Below are 21,139 nucleotides of genomic sequence, written 5' to 3'. Positions count from 1 at the left end.
GGGGGACAGGTGGGATTTGGGGAGGCCAGTAAGAAGAGAATTGCAGTAGTCCAGTCTGGAGAGAACCAGCGATTGGACCAGTGTTTTAAGGTCTTGCTCCGGGAAGAAGCGACAAATCCCCCAAAGAAGGCGCAGTTGGTATCGAGAAGACTTTGCAATGGAATCGATGTGGGAGAGTAGATTGAGTTTTTTGTCGAGTATGACACCAAGGGATTTTGCGCTGTCGACAATGATGGGTTTATTGTTAAGTAAATTCATCTGATCCATCCATGATTGAACCGGGGGAGGAGAAAGTGAGGAGGAGAGGAGGAGGAATTCTGTTTTGGAGAGAATTCAGAATCAGTTTATGAGTTAACATCCAGTTTTGAATGGAGTCGAGAGTAGAGCTTAGGAAGGAGAGATCGCGAGTGGAGGCCACCTTGAGGTAGATTTGAGTGTCGTCCGCATAGAGATGATAGTGGATCCCGGATTTATTAAGGAGATTTCCCAAAGGTTCTAAATAGAGATTAAACAATGTGGGTGCAAGTATAGAGCCTTGAGGAACACCTTGACCGACCGCCAAAGGAGAAGAAAGACTGTTCGCTATTTTGATCATTTGGGATCTATCAGAGAGGAAGGAGGCAAACCATTTGAGCACAGTGCCCTCCATGCCCATTCTCTGTTGAAGAGTGTTAAGGAGAGTGTTGTGATGGACAGTGTCAAAGGCTGCAGAAAGGTCAAGAAGAATTAGAAGACAAGACTCGCAGCGTGTCATCAATCACTTGCAGCAGGGAAATTGTCAAAAAGATCATTGTCCTTGATATGGCGAGAGAGTTGTTTCGTTACACATTTTTCTGTGATTTTTGCAAGAAAGGGTAGGTTAGTGATGGGGCGGTAGTTGTTGGGGTCGTTCGCATCAGCGGTGGGTTTTTCAAGCAGAGGGGTGACCTGCCCAGTTTTGAAGGAAACAGGAAGGGAACCTTGACAGAGGGAGAGGTTGACCAGAGTGGTCCAATAGGAAAGAGAATGGCTTTAGAAGTCAATGGCAATGGCACTAGGGATGGGGTCAAGAGAATGGTTAGAGGGCTTTGTATCGAGGATGCATTTAAGGAGGGCATCTTCAGAGATGGGGTCAAAGTTCTGCCAAATGGTTAAGGATTTGCACTCCTCTGGAGGGGTAGGATGAATGACCTGATCTACAAGTGATTTCACTTTTTTGTCAAAGAATATAGCGAATTCCGCTGCTTTCTCAGTAGAATCCTCCAACTTGGAGGTTGGGGGAGAGCAGTTTGGGTTCTTGATGAGGTCGAATAGTTTTTGGGTCTATTTTTGGCTGAGTCGAGGAGGGATTTGAAGTGCGACGCTTTTCCAAGGAAGATGTGCTTGTGGTACTTGGATCTTGCTGAACGAAGCGTGGCCAAATTATCGGTGGAAGGTGCTTGTCTCCATTGTTTCTCAAGGAATCTTAGGTACTTCCTTTCTTCATAGAGGGATTTGTTGAACCAGGGTGCTGAGGGAGTAGGCCTTTTCTTTTTGCTTTGGAGAGGAGCGACGTTATTGATTTTGACTGCAAGGACTGTGAGGCATTGGGAGGTGAGTTTGTTAACATCTAGGTCCGGGTCTAGCCTTGGAAGTGATAGCAAAGCTGATTCACAGAGGGTACCGAGGTCAATATTTTTAGTGTCACGGAACCAGGAAGTAGCCCTCTTAGGTTGGCCGAGAGTTATAGAGTGTGTTAGGTGAAGAGAGAATGGGATGAGGAGGTGGTCAGACCAGTCTACATGAATAGGGGTAGCGATGGTCAGCAAGCCTGCTTTAGAAATAACAAGGTCCAGGATTGGGCCCTTAGAGTGTGTTGTTTCTGTGCAGCGTTGGATAAGATCGTTTGCAGGTGGCCAGCAAATTCGCAGAGGTGTCTTGAGGCGAGCCCCAGTGGACATTGAATACAAAATGCGAGGTGGGTCGCACACCGCTCGTCATACTAGCAAATAGCCCCATAGGATTCTGGAGGATGTAGTGACAGCGGCGGGTACACCTATGCCACGAGTATATAGTTAAAATGCCATCCCTGGACACGTGTTTCGAGGTAATTGCCTCTCGTCAGCAGGGAGCAGGTAAGTATGCGGGGGGCCAAGTAGACTGCCAAAAAATTATCAGGTATAGTACCTCTCACGGCGCGCGGGTGCGGGATCCGGGCTCGTCAACCCATGGCTCAGGGAGCTTTAAATACAAAATGCGAGGTGGGTCGCACACCGCTCGTCATACTAGCAAATAGCCCCATAGGATTCTGGAGGATGGTTACGCACCTGCGCGCTACGAGAGGTACTTGACCTGATAACGATTTTAGCAGCTTACACAGCAACCCTACACACTTTCCTACTCCCTGCTGACGCGAGGCAACTACCTCGAAACACGTGTCCAGGTATGGCTAACGCTACTCATACTTGCATGCATTACACGGGCATAGGCGTACTCGCCGACGCTGACCTCAGGGACCATTTTTCATTAGGGTAACACGCTTGGTAGGTGGAGCAGTGTGCGACCAATTAGACTTAACCAGTGGACATTGAAGTCACCCACGAAGATCTGATTGTCACTTTGCGATTATTGGTCGCTGATGCAGTCCGTGAGTTCCTCCATAGACGAAGGGCCGCCACCAGGCGGGCGGTAAATAGCATGGAATCTGAGAGGTGAGCGTTGGTGCAATTGAAGCTCAAGAGATAGGCATTCAAAAGTGCGGAAGGAGCTGTTAGGAAGAGCCTTAAGTTGAAGGGAGTTTCTAAAGACGACTGCAACACCTCCTCCAACTTTGTCAATTCTGTCATTTCTAAATATAGAATCCATCGTGCCCGGGCAGGACAGGGGGCAGAGACAAGCCTCTGACAGGATGGCACAGACCTGCAGGGCAGCAGTGTGTGTCTTTTCTCTGATTGCATGCCCCAGGGCCACGAGGCACTCTGGATCAGGTTCCCTAGGAGTGCGCGTGCGTGTGGTCAGAGCGGGGCCTTGCCCAGATTCCATGCCCGCGCAAGTGGATGAAATAGACAGCGGGGAGCCCCTTTTGTGTGCAGAGGTCAGTCCTAAGACTGACTGTATCAGAGCAGTGGCTGGCCTCTGAACACACACATCTCTGCGCCTCCCCGCCTCGCCTGCTTCACCTACAGCCCAGCTCTGACACCTGGTGGCAAGTTGTGGGGAATGTTGGTGTGTGGCGGCACCGTGCAAGGAATGAAAGGGAGATGGGAAGGGGGCTGACAGTGTTAAAAACAGCACCTGCGGCATGGTAAACAGTGATGAAAAGCACTTTAAACAGTCACCGGAGCCGGTGCTTGTGTCCCCTGCAAACAAACAGCTCCGTGCGCCCCTCTAAAGACCGATGCCCTGGTCCTGAGTCCGGCTCGCCCATGCCAACACCCAGCCGTGCATGCACGGAGGGCCTTTGACATGCCCAAGCCCCTCTGAAGATCGATGCCCTGGTTCTGGCTCACCCATGCCAACACCCAGCCGTGCATGTACTGAGGGCCTCTGGCATGCCCAAGCCCCTCTGAAGATCGATGCCCTGGTCCTGAGTCCGGCTCCCCCATGCCAACACTCAGCCGTGCATGTACTGGCCTCTGGCATGCCCAAGCCCCTCCGAAGACCGATGCCCTGGTCATGTCCAAGCCCCTCCGAAGACCGATGCCCTGGTCATGTCCAAGCCCCTCCGAAGACCGACGCCCTTGTCATGTCCAAGCCCCTCCGAAGACCGATGCCCTGGTCATGTCCAAGCCCCTCCGAAGACCGATGCCCTGGTCATGTCCAAGCCCCTCTGAAGACCGATGCCCTTGTCATGTCCAAGCCCCTCCGAAGATCGATGCCCTGGTCCTGAGTGCGGCTCCCCCATGCCAGCACTCAGCCGTGCATGCACTGAGGGACTTTGACACGCCCAAGCCCCTCCGAAGACCGATGCCCTGGTCCTGGGCCCGGCGCGCCCATGCCAACACCCAGCCGTGCACGCACTGAGGGCCCTTGGCATGCCCAAACCCGCCGTTCTGCCACTCTTTGCAGTTTTCAGTTTCAACCAATTACGGACGGTAAAACCCACCGACAGAGAGTTGACATTTCATTGGAAACGGCTGCAGAACATTACTTAAGGAAGTGACGCCGGCCTGCCCAGCAGCAGTGGCCCTCGAAGCACTCGATCTCTCTGTGGTTTTTGAGAAATGTTCTTCAAAGGAAAGTTTGCCATGACCACAAAAATGTGCACTCAATGAAATGACTTACACAGAAAATGGCAGACTCACTCCTCAGTCATATTTTTAATATCTATAAGGTGATGACATGAAAAAGTTGTTTGTAAATTTTAATCGATAACATTCGTCAATCTGTTCATTTTACACAAAGAGAGCGTTCATATCTAGACTCCTGTGGGATGAGCAGCGAGCATTTCCTTCAATAGGACAGGCTAGTGCCCTATGAGATGACACGTTTGTCTCCTGTAGGTTGAGCATATAACCTTCATTTTCCTAAGACAATATAGTTTCTTGTAGGATGAGCACAGAACGTATGCATCACTACAACTGACTACTCTCCTGTACGGTGAGGGAAGAGTGAATTTGTCGCGAGCACAGGCTAGTCTCCTGTAGGATGGGCACAGAGCCGTAGTGTCTCTAGAACAGGGTAGTCTCCTGTAGGATGGGCACAGAGCCGTAGTGTCTCTAGAACAGGCTAGTCTCCTGTAGGATGGGCACAGAGCCGTAGTGTCTCTAGAACAGGCTAGTCTCCTGTAGGCTGGGCACAGAGCCGTAGTGTCTCTAGAACAGGGTAGTCTCCTGTAGGATGGGCACAGAGCCGTAGTGTCTCTAGAACAGGCTAGTCTCCTGTAGGATGGGCACAGAGCCATAGTGTTGCTTGGACAGGCTAGTCTCCTGTAGGATGGGAACAGAGACTTAGTGTCACTAGGACATCCTAGCCTCTGTAGGATGGGTACAGAGCCTTTATGTCACTAGGACAGGCTAGTCTCTATAGCGTGCTCACAGAGCCTTTGTCTCACTAGGACAGACTAGTCTCTGTAGGGTGCTCACAGAGCCTTTGTCTTACTAGGACAGGCTAGTCTCTGTAGGGTGCTCACAGAGCCTTTGTCTCACTAGGAAAGGCAAGTCTCTGTAGGGTTCTCACCAAGCCTTCCTCTCACTAGGACAGGCTAATCTCTGTAGGTTGCTCACAGAGCCTTTGTCTCATTAGGACAGGCTAGGCTCTGTAGGGTGAGCACAGAGCCTTGGTCTCACTAGGACAGGCTAGTATTTGTAGGGTGCTCACAGAGCCTTCATCTCACTAGGACAGGCTAGTCTCTGTATGACAGAGCCTTCGTCTCACTAGGACAGGCCAGTCTAAGTAGGGTGGTCACAGAGCCTTCGTCTCACCAGGACAGGCTGGTCTCTGTAGGATTAGCACAGAGCCTTTGTCTCACTAGGGGAGGCCAGTCTCTGTATGGTGCTCACAGAGCCTTTGTCTCACTAGGGCAGGCCAGTCTCTTTATGGTGTTCACAGAGCCTTTGTCTCACTAGGACAGGCTAGTCTCCTGTAGGATGCTCACAGAGCCTTCATCTCACTAGGACAGGCCAGTCACTGTATGGTGCTCACGGAGCCTTCGTCTCACAAGGACAGGCTAGTCTCTGTAGGATGAGCACTGAGCCTTTGTCTCACTAGGACAGGCTAGTCTCTGTAGGGTGCTCACACAGCCTTCTTCTCACTAGGACAGGCTAATCTCTGTAGGGTGCTCACAGAGCCTTCGTCTCACTAGGACAGGCTAGTCTCTGTAGGGTGCTCACAGAGCCTTCGTCTCACTAAGACAGGTTAGGTTCTGTAGGGTGCTCACATAGCCTTCGTCTCACGAGGACAGGCTAGTCTCTGTAGGATGAGAACTGAGCCTTGGTCTCACTAGGACTGGCTAGTCTTTGTAGGGTGCTCACACAGCCTTCGTCTCACTAGGACAGGCTAGACTCTGTAGGATGCTCACAGAGCCTTGGTCTCACTAGGACAGGCTAGTCTCTGTAGGATGAGCACAGAGCCTTGGTCTCACTAGGACAGGCTAGTCTCTGTAGGATGAGCACAGAGCCTTTGTCTCACTAGGACAGGCTAGTCTCTGTAGGGTGCTCACAGAGCCTTCGCCTCACTAGGACAGGCTCGTCTCTGTAGAGTGCTTACAGAGCCTTGGTCTCACCAGGACAGACTAGTCTCTGTAGGATGAGCACAGAGCCTTTGTCTCACTAGGACAGGCTAGTCTCTGTAGGGTGCTCACATAGCCTTCGTCTCACTAGGACAGGCTAATCTCTGTGGGGTGCTCCCAGAGCCTTTGTCTCACTAGGATAGGTTAGGCTCTGTAGGGTGCTCACATAGCCTTCGTCTCACTAGGACAGGCTTATCTTTGTAGGGTGCTCACAGAGCCTTCGTCTCACTAGGACAGGCTAGTCTCTGTAGGGTGCTCACACAGCCTTCGTCTCACTAGGACAGGCTAATCTCTGTAGGGTGCTCACAGAGCCTTCGTCTCACTAGGACAGGCTAGTCTCTGTAGGTGCTCACAGAGCCTTCGTCTCACTAGGACAGGTTAGGCTCTGTAGGGTGCTCACATAGCCTTCGTCTCACTAGGACAGGCCAGTCTCTGTATGGTGCTCTCAGAGCCTTCGTCTCACTAGGACAGGCTAGTCTCTGTAGGGTGCTGACAGAGCCTTCGTCTCACTAGGACAGGCTAGTCTCCTGTAGGATGGGCACAGAGCCGTAGTGTCTCTAGAACAGGATAGTCTCCTGTAGGATGGGCACGAAGCCATATTGTCGCTAGGACAGGCTAGTCTCTGTAGGATGGACACAGAGTCATAGTTTCGCTAGGACAGGCTAATCTCTGTAGGATGAATACATAGCTTTCATGTCACTAGGACAGTCTAGTCTCCTGTAGGATGGGCACAGAGCCTTTGTGTCACTAGGACAGGCCAGTCTTCTGTGGGATGAGCACAGAGCCTTTGTGTCAGTAGGACAGGCTAGTCTCCTGTATAATGGGCACAGGGTCATAGTGTCGCTAGGACAGGCTAGTCTCCTGTAGGATGGGCACAGAGCCATAGTGTTGTTTGGACAGGCTAGTCTCCTTTAGGATGGGAACAGAGACTTAGTGTCACTAGGACATCCTAGCCTCTGTAGGATGGGTACAGAGCCTTTATGTCACTAGGACAGGCTAGTCTCTATAGCGTGCTCACAGAGCCTTTGTCTCACTAGGACAGACTAGTCTCTGTAGGGTGCTCACAGAGCCTTTGTCTTACTAGGACAGGCTAGTCTCTGTAGGGTGCTCACAGAGCCTTTGTCTCACTAGGACAGGCAAGTCTCTGTAGGGTTCTCACCAAGCCTTCCTCTCACTAGGACAGGCTAATCTCTGTAGGTTGCTCACAGAGCCTTTGTCTCATTAGGACAGGCTAGGCTCTGTAGGGTGAGCACAGAGCCTTGGTCTCACTAGGACAGGCTAGTATTTGTAGGGTGCTCACAGAGCCTTCATCTCACTAGGACAGGCTAGTCTCTGTATGGTGCTCACAGAGCCTTTGTCTCACTAGGACAGGCCAGTCTAAGTAGGGTGCTCACAGAGCCTTCGTCTCACCAGGACAGGCTGGTCTCTCTAGGATTAGCACAGAGCCTTTGTCTCACTAGGGCAGGCCAGTCTCTGTATGGTGCTCACAGAGCCTTTGTCTCACTAGGGCAGGCCAGTCTCTTTATGGTGTTCACACAGCCTTTGTCTCACTAGGACAGGCTAGTCTCCTGTAGGATGCTCACAGAGCCTTCATCTCACTAGGAAAGGCCAGTCCTGTATGGTGCTCACGGAGCCTTCGTCTCACAAGGACAGGCTAGTCTCTGTAGGATGAGCACTGAGCCTTTGTCTCACTAGGACAGGCTAGTCTCTGTAGGGTGCTCACACAGCCTTCGTCTCACTAGGACAGGCTAATCTCTGTAGGGTGCTCACAGAGCCTTCGTCTCACTAGGACAGGTTAGGCTCTGTAGGGTGCTCACATAGCCTTCGTCTCACTAGGACAGGCCAGTCTCTGTATGGTGCTCACAGAGCCTTCGTCTCACTAGGACAGGCTAGTCTCTGTAGGGGGCTCACAGAGCCTTCGTCTCACTAGGACAGGTTAGGTTCTGTAGGGTGCTCACATAGCCTTCGTCTCACTAGGACAGGCTAGTCTCTGTAGGATGAGAACTGAGCCTTGGTCTCACTAGGACAGGCTAGTCTTTGTAGGATGAGCACAGAGCCTTGGTCTCACTAGGACAGGCTAGTCTCTGTAGGATGAGCACAGAGCCTTTGTCTCACTAGGACAGGCTAGTCTCTGTAGGGTGCTCACACAGCCTTCGTCTCACTAGGACAGGCTAGTCTCTGTAGGGTGCTCACAGAGCCTTGGTCTCACTAGGACAGGCTAGTCTCTGTAGGATGAGCACAGAGCCTTGGTCTCACTAGGACAGGCTAGTCTCTGTAGGATGAGCACAGAGCCTTTGTCTCACTAGGACAGGCTAGTCTCTGTAGGGTGCTCACAGAGCCTTCGTCTCACTAGGACAGGCTCGTCTCTGTAGAGTGCTTACAGAGCCTTGGTCTCACTAGGACAGACTAGTCTCTGTAGGATGAGCACAGAGCCTTTGTCTCACTAGGACAGGCTAGTCTCTGTAGGGTGCTCACACAGCCTTCGTCTCACTAGGACAGGCTAATCTCTGTAGGGTGCTCACAGAGCCTTCGTCTCACTAGGATAGGTTAGGCTCTGTAGTGTGCTCACATATCCTTCGTCTTACTAGGACAGGCTAATCTCTGTAGGGTGCTCACAGAGCCTTCGTCTCACTAGGACAGGCTAGTCTCTGTAGGGTGCTGACAGAGCCTTCGTCTCACTAGGTCAGGCTAGTCTCTGTAGGATGAGCACTGAGCCTTGGTCTCACTAGGGCAGGCTAGTCTCTGTAGGGTGCTCACAGAGCCTTCGTCTCACTGGGACAGGTTAGTCTCTGTAGGATGAGCACAGAGCCTTGGTCTCACTAGGACAGGCTAGTCTCTGTTGGATGAGCACAGAGCCTTGGTCTCACTAGGACAGGCTAGTCTCTGTAGGGTGCTCACAGAGCCTTCGTCTCACTAGGACAGGACAGTCTCTGTATGTTGCTCACTGAGCCTTCGTCTCATTAGGACAGGCAAGTCTCTGTATGGTGCTCACAGAGACTTGGTCTCACAAGGACAGTGTGGGGCCCGGCCTCGTGGCGTGGGCCTCCTTGACCACTAGCCCCCAGACCCAACCCATACACCACCCCTGGTTATAGCCACCCGTCCTTCCCACCCAGTAGCCACCGAAGACCCCTGGCCACCATGTCCCGATGTCCCGAAGGCCGGCCCGGGCCCCAGCGAAACCTAGACCCTACACGCGCCATGCCCGGCCAAGGGAGAGGGAACCCCCCCCCCCCCAAGCAGGACAGGGAGGAGTAGCCTCTGTCACACCTCTGACCTCCTCTCAACAGAGGGTTTCGATCGCCCTCCGGACCCCCAGGGAGCTGGCTCCCCTCATGCTGGGTGTCTGGAGTCCCTCCCAGGCCAACCTGAAAGGATCAAAGAGCCGAGCGGCAGGAAATCCCAACACCGCCCCCAGGAGCCAAGACTCCTCTCTGTGTGGACGCCGGACTTCAAAGAGAATGAGGCGTATAACAAGGGGTGCTGAGGGGACTGGGGCAGAGAAGACCTGGAACTAAGAGAGCCCTGCGGACCTGGTCGCGGCTCAACGAAACTGCAAAGAAGGACGCTACCTGATCCTTGAAAACCATCTGAGCGCTGCTGACGTCGTCGCGGCTCCCCCCTGACTCTAAGACCATCGGAGCCCGCTGAGAGACTCACGGCTCCCCCCGACTCTAAGACCAGCTGAGCCTGCCGAGTGAATCGCGTCTCCCCGAAGATCTCCCGATTGACAGTTCCTTCCTACCGGAGCCCTGCGGACGTGGTCGCGGCTCGAGAAATACACTGGTCCGGCTGGACCCAAGACTGTACCGTGTCCCCCAGCTCGAGGATTGAGAGCTGTGCGAAGGATACTCGGCATTGACTCTGAACCTAGAACTGTCCCGCTACCCCAATCCCCGTTTGTGAAGGAATTACCAAGCTGGTGTATTGACCAAAGACTACCTTGCGGATCATAAAGATCCAATGAATATTAGATAAAGATCTCCGTCTACTGAAACCTACTGTGTGGTGTCCCTTTGTCAAGTAGTGCCAGCTCAGCGAGTGCGATCCTAAAGTACGAGACCCCTTCCTAGAAGGGCCTCCCTGCCGGTGCTCGGCCTGGTTCTGGGAGAGGTGGGTCACCGGGTGGTCAGGAACGTGTTCTGTAACCCCCCGGAGATCGCCCCTTCCAACATTTGGTGGCAGGCGACGGGATCCGAGCCGACACCTAGAGATCGCACAGTAAATGGCTGACGCACTAACGAACAAAGATGGAAGAAGGAACCGCCATGAGTACCACAGGAACCAACGCAAGTTCTACGTTCCGAGAGGACCGGTTGGAAGAATATACGCACCGAGAATTAAAACAGTTTTGCAAAGACCTTGGAATCGCTACCACCGGATTAAGCACCAAAGAAGATTTCTAGAAAGCATTGAAGGCCGCAGTAGAGTCCGGAGATTCCCTTCCCCAAACGGAAGGAGGCGGTCGACGGATGGAGCCGCCGAACGAGCTCCGAAGCACCCCGGTAAGGAGCAACGTCCCAGAGGGTGGCCTAACCCCAGAAGAACTAGCAGACCGGGAAGGGAGCCGCAGCCAAGAACTAGAACTGGCCAAGCTAAAGATAGAGGGAGAGCTAAAATTGGCCGAGAAAAAGTTAGCTGTAGAACAATTACGCCTACAAGGGGAACTTGAAGAGAAGAAACGCCAGCGAGAGCACGAAGAAAAAAAAAAATGCAACTGGAACATGAGCGCAGCCTAAAAGAGATCGAGCTCAAGGCCAAAAATGAGGAATCCAGACCCCCGGGGAATCAAGGGACCTTCCCCCCAGTGGAATCAAAGGTCCACATCACCAAGGATGTGGTGAAAGAATATTACAAGAACGACGACATCCAGCAATGGTTCAAGGCCTACGAGGTCGCCATGACCTCCCACCGAGTCCCACAGAAGGACTGGGGGGCTGGCTTGTGGGGCCGGTTCCTGAGCGAGGGGAGAGACACCCTGTTGGACCTGCCCTCCACTGTGCTAAATTCTTACAGCCACATGAAGGAGGCCCTGTTAGCGAGATATGGACTCACCCCCGAGATGTACCGGCAAAGGTCCCGACACTGCAAAAAGATACCCGGTACTACGTGGGTGGAGTACGTGAACTTTTACAGCCGAGCCTTAGATGGGTGGATCAAGGGCAGCAAGGTCTCCACCTTTGAGGAGCTGTTCGACCTGATCGCATGGGAACACTTGTCCGCAAATTGCTTTGTAGAGTTACGCCAGCACCTCCTCGACAGCAAGCTCACAGATCCCCGGAAACTGGCTGTTGAAGCTGACCGCTGGGTGAACACCCGGGCCCCCCGGGGCCCCGTGGGAGACTACAGCCGCCATGGTCAGGGACCTCCCCGCCAGAGGGGTGGGGGAAACCAGGGAAGACAGAGGGAATTCCAGGCAGGCCCCCAGCATAGTCCCCCCAGAAACCAACCCCCGCACTTTCCAGCACCACCCCCAGCCAGCACGGGGCCCCCGGGGAGGCAGGGACCCCGAGACAGGATCACATGTTACCGATGCCAACAGGCTGGTCACTACGCCAGTGACCCCCCAATGTCCCAGGTACCAACGGGTCGCAGCGACCGCTCCCCCAGCCCGACAGATGGCCACCGTGGCCCTAGGGGAGGAGATAGAGGACACCGAGGAGTGGGAGCCTGCAGCCATGGCCCTGGTCTCCCTAGGAGACCGAGAAATGGTTCCCGGAACTGCCTTACCCGCCAACACCAAGAAATACCGACAGCAGGTGACGGTCAACGGGCACCGAGTCGAGGCCCTCCGCGACACCGGGGCGAGTGTCACAGCGGTCCACTGCCACCTGGTAGCCGAAGACCAGATACTTCCCGACATCTTCTGTCCAGTTATATCCTCGGACAATTCCGAGAGCCTCTGCAGGATGGCCCTGGTACCCTTCGAATGCGGGGGAGTAACCGGTAAATTGAGAGTGGCCGTCCGAACCTCCCAGCCCGTAGACTGCCTCCTGGGCAACGACCTCGAGAGCTCCCTGTGGGGACAAGTGGAACGAAGGGCCCACCTAGGAATGATGGGCCTACCAGAATGGGTGTGTGCCACCACGCGCTCCATGTCAGCCCGATCGCCTCCCCTTGAGGGAGGTGAGACCCAAACCCTGAACCTAGTCGCCATCCCCGAGGGATGGGACAGGCTACCTGGGCCCGATGACCTCCCCCCGGAAGGGGAACCCGTCCCCGACAATGGGCCATTATCTCAGAACCCCGAGCAAATGACGGAGCTAGGTGACCTGCCCGAGTTGGCGCAATGGCGCTCCGAGGGGGGACCCTCCCGGGAAGAGTTCTGCAGAGAACAAGCCGCCTGCCCTTCCCTCATCGGACTCCGGCAGCAGGCCGAAGCCCGGGCGGCGGGCGACAAGTCCGGAACCCATTGGGTGTATTGGGAAAATGACCTCCTATACAGTGAGCAGAGTCTGCCGAGCTAGGATCGGCCCGGGTACTGGTGGTACCCCTGCGCTTCCGAGACTACCTCCTGGGCCTAGCCCACGATGTACCCCTGGCGGGACACTTGGGCCAAGACAAAACCTATCATCACTTAGTCACCCACTTCTATTGGCCCAAGATGCGAGCTAATGTTGAAGCCCACTGTAAGTCATGTCCCACGTGCCAGGCCAGCGGAAAAAGTGGCGGAAAGCGCAAAGCGCCACTACAACCCTTCCCCGTCGTTAGTACCCCCTTCGAGCGGGTGGGGATAGACATCGTGGGACCTCTGGACCCAAGGACCGCCCAAGGCCACCGGTTCATCCTCGTACTGGTGGACCATGCCACCCGCTACCCCGAAGCCATTCCCCTCTGAACCGTGACGGCCCCCGTGGTGGGACGGGCCTTGATGGGGATATTCTCCCGCATGGGGTTCCCTCGCGAGGTCGTGAGTGATCGCGACACTAACTTTATCTCGAAGTACATGAAGTCCTTATGGCAGCAATGCGGGGTATCATACAAATTCACCACCCCGTACCATCCCCAAGGCAATGAGCTAGTGGAACGGTTTAATCGGACCCTGAAGGGGATGATCATGGGCCTCGAAGAGACCCTCCGTCGCCGGTGGGACGTTCTCCTCCCCTGCCTCCTGTTCGCATACCGGGAAGTTCCCCAAATATCCCTGGGGTTCAGCCCATTCGAATTGCTCTACGGGCACCCCGTCCGGGGACCCCTGAGCCTGGTCAAGGAGGGCTGGGAGACCACCCCCCGAGGGCTCCCCCAAGATGTATTCCGATACATCTTGGCGCTCCGCAACCAGACTCGGAAATTCCGAGAGCTCGCCGAAGCAAACCTTGAGACTAGCCAGGAGGAGATGAAGCGCTGGTATGTCCAGAATGCCACTCTGGTCGAGTTCCAGCCGGGCCAACAGGTCTGGGTGATGGCCCCGGTGAAACCATGCACCCTCCAAGACAAATGGACTGGACCCTTCAAGATCGTAGAGCGAAAGAGTCAAGTCACTTAATTAGTTGACGTGCAGTCCCCTCAGAACCCCCTCCAGGTCCTCCACGTGAACCGCCTCAAACCTCACTTCGTGAGGACGGAGTTGAGTTTGCTCCTGGCCACCGACGATGGGGCCGAGGAGGACACCGAGCCCCTCCCGGACCTCCTGTGCGCGAAAGAAAAGGATGGCTCTATAGAAGGAGTGAGACTTTCCTCCTCTCTCACCCCCCAACAATACGACGATTGCCGCCAGCTATTGGGGCAATTCGCAGACCTCTTCTCCCTCACCCCCAGTGTCACCGACTCGTGTGTCCACGACGTGGATACCGGAGACAGCCTGCCAGTACGGCACCGAGCCTACCGCGTCCCTGACAGGGTCCGGACCTGCATCCAGGCCGAGGTAGCCAAGATGCTAGCCCTAGGGGTGGTCGAACCCTCCGACAGTCCATGGGCTAGCCCCGTGGTACTGGTTCCAAAAGCAGCGGCCCCGGGGGTCGCCCCCAAACTAAGGTTCTGTGTGGACTACCGGGGGCTCAACGCGGTCACCCGAGCCGATGCTCACCCTCTCCCCCGCACATACGAGCTCATTGACCGCCTGGAGGCTGCTCACTACATCAGCACCTTCGACTTGACCTGCGGATACTGGCAAATTGCGCTCACCGAGGGAGCCAAGGAGCGGTCCGCCTTCTCCACCCCAGATGGGCACTATCGCTTCCGAGTCATGCCCTTTGGAATGAAAAATGCCCCGGCCACCTTCCAGCGGCTGGTCAACAGGGTCCTGGCCGGGCTGGAAGAGTTCAGCGCCGCGTACCTAGACGACATTGCGGTGTTCAGCTCCCAATGGACTGAACACCTCCAGCACCTCTGACAGGTGCTGATGGCCCTGCGCCAAGCGGGCCTAACCGTCAAAGCCAGCAAATGTCAAATTGGACAAGGTTCCGTGGTTTACCTGGGACACCAGGTCGGGAGCGGGCAGGTCGCCCCCCCTCCAGCCTAAGATCGACGCCATCTTGGCCTGGGAGCCCCCTGCGACACAGACAGAAGTCCGGGCCTTCTTAGGCCTCACCGGCTACTACCGACGATTCATTAAAAACTATGGCAGCATAGTAGGCCCCCTCACAGAGCTAACCTCCAAGAAACAGCCGAAGAGAGTACAATGGAACCCCCCTTGCCAAGAGGCGTTCGACGCCCTGAAAACTGCGATGTGTACGGCCCCCGTGCTCCAGGCCCCCGACTACTCCAAGGAGTTTGTAGTCCAGACGGACGCCTCGGAGCACGGGATCGGGGCCGTCCTCTCCCAATTCAATGAGAAGGGCCTAGACCAGCCTGTAGCCTTCATCAGCCGAAGGCTACTACCCCGGGAACGACGGTGGAGCACCATTGAAAGAGAGGCCTTCGCAGTAGTCTGGGCACTAAAGAAACTACGGCCTAACTTGTTCAGAACCCACTTCCGAGTCCAACCAGACCACCGACCCTTACGGTGGCTGATGCAAATGAGAGGAGAAAACCCCAAACTACTGCGATGGTCGATCTCCTTCCAGGGGATGGACTTCACCGTAGAGCATCGCCCAGGTACTGACCATGCCAACGCTGACGGCCTGTCCCGATTCTTCCGCCTCAGCGAAGAGAACCCCCAAGAGGATGGGTAGTTCTCCCCGACTTTCAGCTGGGGGGGACGCGTGTGGGGCCCGGCCTCGTGGCGTGGGCCTCCTTGACCACTAGCCCCCAGACCCAACCCATACACCACCCCTGGTCCCTGGTTATAGCCACCCGTCCTTCCCACCCCGTAGCCACCGAAGACCCCTGGCCACCATGTCCCGATGTCCCGATGGCCGGCCCGGGGCCCCAGCGAAACCTAGACCCTAAACGCGCCATGCCCGGCCAAGGGAGAGGGAACCCCTTCCCCCAAGCATGACAGGGAGGAGTAGCCTCTGTCACACCTCTGACCTCCTCTCAACAGAGGGTTTCGATCGCCCTCCGGACCCCCAGGGAGCTGGCTCCCCACATGCTGGGTGTCTGGAGTCCCTCCCAGGCCAACCTGAAAGGATCAAAGAGCCGAGCGGCAGGAAATCCCAACACCGCCCCCAGAAGCCAAGACCCCTCTCTGTGTGGACGCCGGACTTTAAAGAGAATGAGGCGTATAACAAGGGGTGCTGAGGGGACTGGGGCAGAGAAGACCTGGAACTAAGAGAGCCCTGCGGACTTGGTCACGGCTCAACGAAACTGCAAAGAAGGACGCTACCTGATCCTTGGAAACCATCTGAGCCCTGCTGACGTCGTCGCGGCTCCCCCCTGACTCTAGACCAGCTGAGCCTGCCGAGTGAATCGCAGCTCCCCGAAGATCTCCCGATTGACAGTTCCTTCCTACCGGAGCCCTGCAGACGTGGACGCGGCTCGAGAAATACACTGGTCCGGCTGGACCCAAGACTGTACCGTGTCCCCCGGCTCGAGGATTGAGAGCGGTGCGAAGGATACTCGGCATTGACTCTGAACCTAGAACTGTCCCGCTACCCCAATCCCCGTTTGTGAAGGAATTACCAAGCTGGTGTATTGACCAAAGACTACCTTGCGGATCATAAAGATCCAATGAATATTAGATAAAGATCTCCGTCTACTGAAATCTACTGTGTGGTGTCCCTTTGTCAAGTAGTGCCAGCTCAGCGAGTGCGATTCTAAAGTACGAGACCCCTTCCTAGAAGGGCCTCCCTGCTGGTGCTCGGCCTGGTTCTGGGAGAGGTGGGTCACCGGGTGGTCAGGAACGTGTTCTGTAACCCCCCGGAGATCGTCCCTTCCAACAGACAGGCTAGTCTCTGTAGAGTGCTTACAGAGCCTTGGTCTCACTAGGACAGGCTAGTCTCTGTAGGATGAGCACAGAGCCTTTGTCTCACTAGGACAGGCTTGTCTCTGTAGGATGAGCACAGAGCCTTTGTCTGACTAGGACAGGCTAGTCTCTGTAGGATGAACACATAGCCTTCATGTCTCTAGGACAGGCAAGTCTCCAGTAGGATGAGCACAGAGCTTTGGTCTCACTAGGACAGGCTCGTCTCTGTAGGGTGAGCACAGAGCCTTCGTCTCTCTAGGACAGGCTAGTCTCTGTAGGATGAGCACAGAACCTTCGTCTCACTAGGACAGGCTAGTCTCTGTAGGAGGAGCACAGAGCCTTCGTCTCACTAGGACAGGCTAGTCTCTGTAGGATGGACACAGAGCCTTCGTCTCACTAGGACAGGCTAGTCTCTGTAGGATGAGCACAGAGCCTTCGTTTCACTAGGACAGGCTAGTCTCTGTAGGATGAGCACAGAGCCTTTGTCTCACTAGGACAGGCTAGTCTCTGTAGGATGAGCACAGAGATTTGATCTCACTAGGACAGGCTAGTCTCTGTAGGATGAGCACAGAGCCTTTCTCTCACTAGGACAGGCTAGTCTCTGTAGGATGAGCACAGAGCCTTTGTCTCACTAGGACAGGCTAGTCTCTGTAGGATGAACACATAGCCTTCATGTCTCTAGGACAGGCAAGTCTCCTGTAGGATGAGCACAGAGCCTTGGTCTCACTAGGACAGGCTAGTCTCTGTAGGATGAGCACAGAGCCTTTGTCTCACTAGGACAGGCTAGTCTCTGTAGGATGAGCACAGAGCCTTGGTCTCAGTAGGACAGGCTCGTCTCTGTAGGGTGAGCTCAGAGCCTTTGTCTCTCTAGGGCAGGCTAGTCTCTGTAGGATGAGCACAGAGCCTTGGTCACACTAGGACAGGCTAGTCTCTGTAGGATGAGCACAGAACCGTCGTCTCACTAGCATAGGCTACTCTCTGTAGGATGAGTACTGAGCCTTGGTCCCACTAGGACAGGCTAGTCTCTGTAGGATGAGCAATGAGCCTTGGTCTCACTAGGGCAGGCTAGTCTCTGTAGGATGAGCACAGAACCTTCGTCTCACTAGGACAGGCTAGTCTCTGTAGGATGAGCACAGGGCCTTTGTCTCACTAGGACAGGCTAGTCTCTGTAGGGTGGGCACAGAGCCTTCGTCTCACTAGGGTGAGGGGGCTTCTCCTGTAGTCTGAGCACCCTCATGTCCCTAGTGGAGGTTGGTCATCGGTAGCATGTCCATGGGGCCTCGTCACTGATCCTCCCTACTCTGTCTTCCGTTCCTTGAGGGCTCAGAGTGCTTGTATTCGATGTGTTTTGTTTTTTCAGACTCTCAGAGGAGGAAGATGTGGCAGACGTCTCGTGGCCTTCCTTGGACTTCCATCGACTGCTCTCCAACCTGACTGCTCTGCTGATTGGAGTTGAAGGCAGAACACCCAGTAAGTGGGTTGCATACAGAAGGGGCCCTCTGGGTTGCATGCAGATGGGGCCCCTGGGTTGCATGCTGAAGGGTCCCCAGGGTTGCATGCAGAAGGGGCCCCTATACATAGTGCACATGTGAGGGAGAGGAACATCTGCTGGGGGACCAAGTTTGAGGGGCCCCACGTGGTGATACCACCACAGAGGGCAAACGGTCAACCTGGACAGATGGCAGCATAACTGAGAGAACAGAGGACAACCTGGACCACTTAGGGGCGCAGGGGGCCCCATGGAGGGTGGAGAGGACCTGAGCTGGTCCTGTGCAAGCCTCGTAAGGACCCCAGTGGCATAGCAAAGGGAGATGGGGACGCCATCCGCCTCAGGCGGCACGAGTTTTGGGGCTGATATACAGAAATTGAGAACAAAAAAACAAAGTGTAAGAGAACACAAGTGTGAAAAGCAATAGAAAAACAAATAAGTAAACCTAACTTTTATATTCACAAGATAGCCCATGTGATATATCAATATTCACAATCGCAATTATGCCATCATAACAAACCATGTCACTTTCATAACAAAAATACTGTTTGTATGAGTTATGGTGAACATTATGTCCATAACATTACTATTGTATGTGAAAATGGTCACAAAAAGCAACTGAATTCTATTTTGTCAATCAGGCCCTTGGATATAAGAATGTTGGTGAACATTATGTATGTGACATTATTATTATGTGTGAAAATGGTCATAGAAAACAACTGAATTCTATTTTGTCATTTTGGCCCTTGGGTGTGAGAGTACTGAATCGTTTAATCCAATATGTTTCCCTTTGTGCTAATATTCTTGAGTTATTTAACCCAGGAATAATTTCAAGGACATAAAGAAATTGGAACCGAAGTTGTGCCAAATAATGGTTATGTTCCAGCCAGTGAGCTGCTAGATTTGCATTAAGATTCTTATTCCGAATCAGGCTCAAGTGTTCTGTAATGAGAATTTTAATTTTTTCTCTCAGTCTTGTTGATATACATGAGTCCACATGGACATTTGATGGAGTAAATCACGTTGCTTGTGTTGCAATTTGCTCAGTGTTTAAAGTTGGATTATTTGTCTAGTTGATGGATGTGTTATTGTTTTGCCCATTATTACATTATTAGAATTAGAGCATGTTTTCAAACCAGCCCAATCTTGTGTGGAAGTCTTTTTTGGTGCTTGGTTTTAGGTTTTTCGTTCTGGTGTATGCAAATATTGGTGGATTCGCAAAAATTTCTTCGAAACTCTGGCTCCCATTGTAGTAAATCCCATCTTTTTTTTATTACCTTTTTGATGATGGACGAACTAGTAGAAAACTTTGTTATTAAAACTGGTGTCTCTGATTTCTTCTCTGTAGTTTTTTCAAACAGTTTATCTAGTTCCATAGACATGATTTTAGTTGCAGTATCATCTAAGAGATCTTTTGGGCATCCTCTGGCTTCATACAATTCATACAACTTCTTGTGTTCTTCTATGGTTGATTGGCATTTGATGTTGTCTGAAGCTATACTCTTGATACGCATGAACTGAGACATAGGTAAATTCTTGATTAAAGATGGCGAATAAAAACTTTGGTATAGGACACAGTTATTGCAATCTGTGCTTTTTCCAAAAACACTAGTTTCAATCTTCGTATCCTCTATTTCTATCTGTACGTCCAAAAAGGATATCAAGTGTTTGTCAATGTAATGTGTAAATTTGTTTGTTCGATTCTTTGAATTTAATTTTATTATGTTATTTTCTAGTTCTTCTTTGGTTCCACTCCAGATCAAATAAATATCATTGATGTATCGACAATATAGCGTCATATGTTTATCCCATTCTGGATCTGTAAAAATGAATTCATGTTCAAATTTCGCCATGAAGGGATTGGCATATGCTGGAGCCCAAGCAAAGCTCTTCGAAGTACCATTTTGCTGTAGATAAAACTTACCTTCCCATAAAAAATCGCTAAGGTACAAGCAAAAGTGAAGGATTTCCAGCAGAAAAATGTTGTTAGCTTTAAGTTCTAGTTGTTGGAGTAGTGCCCATTCGACTGCTTCTAATCCTTCATGATGTGGGATGGAGGTGTACAATGATTCCACATCGATAGTACATAGCCAACTGATTCTGTGAGAGTTCCTTTAACCATTTCAGAAAATGCTTAGTATCCTGTTCGTATGACTTCCATAGTTGCACAAAAGGTTGTAGGAAAAAGTCCAGGTACCTCCCCAGGGGTTCGTACAATGAACCACATCCCAAGACGATAGGTCTGAAGGTTGGGTCAAAGGGATTTTTATGCATTTTTGGTAGCGTGTATAGTCTTGGTCTTCTAGGGAATTTCGTCAGTAAAAAAGACTTAGCTGTAGTACTTATCCAATCCAACTCTACCGCTTTATCTAGTGTATTCAGTAAAATCTTAATGATCTCTTGCGTAGGGTCAGTTTCCAATGGTAGATAGATCGTGTCATCCAAAACATGTTCATTGACCTCAGACACATAATAACTCCTATCCATTACTACCAATGCGCCTCCTTTGACCGCTGGTTAAAATATCAAGTTTGGGTTTTGTGATAGTGACCTCAAGATGTTGTCCTCTGTTTTAGAAAGGTTTGAACATGTTTGTGATCGAAATTTGATGGATTGGATGTCATTTTTGAGAATTTCAAAAGTATCCAATATTTTGTGGGAAACTGGAGCAACAAACGTACGTTTAGGTTTACATTTCAGATACCTAGGTTCTGCTTTTAGAGGAGTAGGAGGTACGACATTCTCAAAAAAATGACATAAATGTAAAGTTCTCATGAATTTGTATATTTCGCTTTCTAGAAAATTAGTGTTATAAGTTGGGACAAAAGATGTCCCTTTTTCCAGAACGGATTATTGTCTGCTTGTAAGTGTGAATGATGAAAGATTAATAACGTAACTTTTTGTTGACTCCGTAAGTTTTTCCTGACTTTTTCCTTTTCTCTTTCCTCACCGGATTTTGCGGATAAAGTTTGTGATTTTTGTGTTGTTGGTTCTGGTGAGTGATCTACATCCCGACCGGTGGATAAAAAAGTCGTAGTTGAAGTGGATGCATTAGAAGATGGTGTCTTGTCCGATGTCTTTCTTTGATTTTGATCTCTCTCGGATAACAGTAGACGTGTGGAAGCTATGTCTTTGTCTGACACAACACTTTCTTCTGAAGATGCTTCCAGTTTCTTGA

The 21,139-nt window shown here is 52.4% G+C and overlaps 1 protein-coding gene across 2 annotated transcripts in view; it reads left to right on the top strand.

The window, feature by feature from the left end:
- The window catches only part of LAMC3 (laminin subunit gamma 3), a 770,318-nt gene that overhangs the window by 446,970 nt on the left and 302,209 nt on the right, over positions 1-21,139 (top strand). For both annotated transcript variants that reach the window (XM_085613958.1, XM_085613956.1), the window contains exon 11: positions 17,833-17,942. In XM_085613958.1, the coding sequence (XP_085470084.1) occupies positions 17,833-17,942 (110 nt within the window). The remainder of the gene's footprint in view (positions 1-17,832; positions 17,943-21,139) is intronic.

This window comes from Triturus cristatus, chromosome 1_2 (assembly GCF_964204655.1).
Source record: "Triturus cristatus chromosome 1_2, aTriCri1.1, whole genome shotgun sequence".
In the NCBI taxonomy this organism is placed as follows: Eukaryota; Metazoa; Chordata; class Amphibia; order Caudata; family Salamandridae; genus Triturus; species Triturus cristatus.
This window is presented reverse-complemented; position numbering and strand designations above follow the sequence as displayed.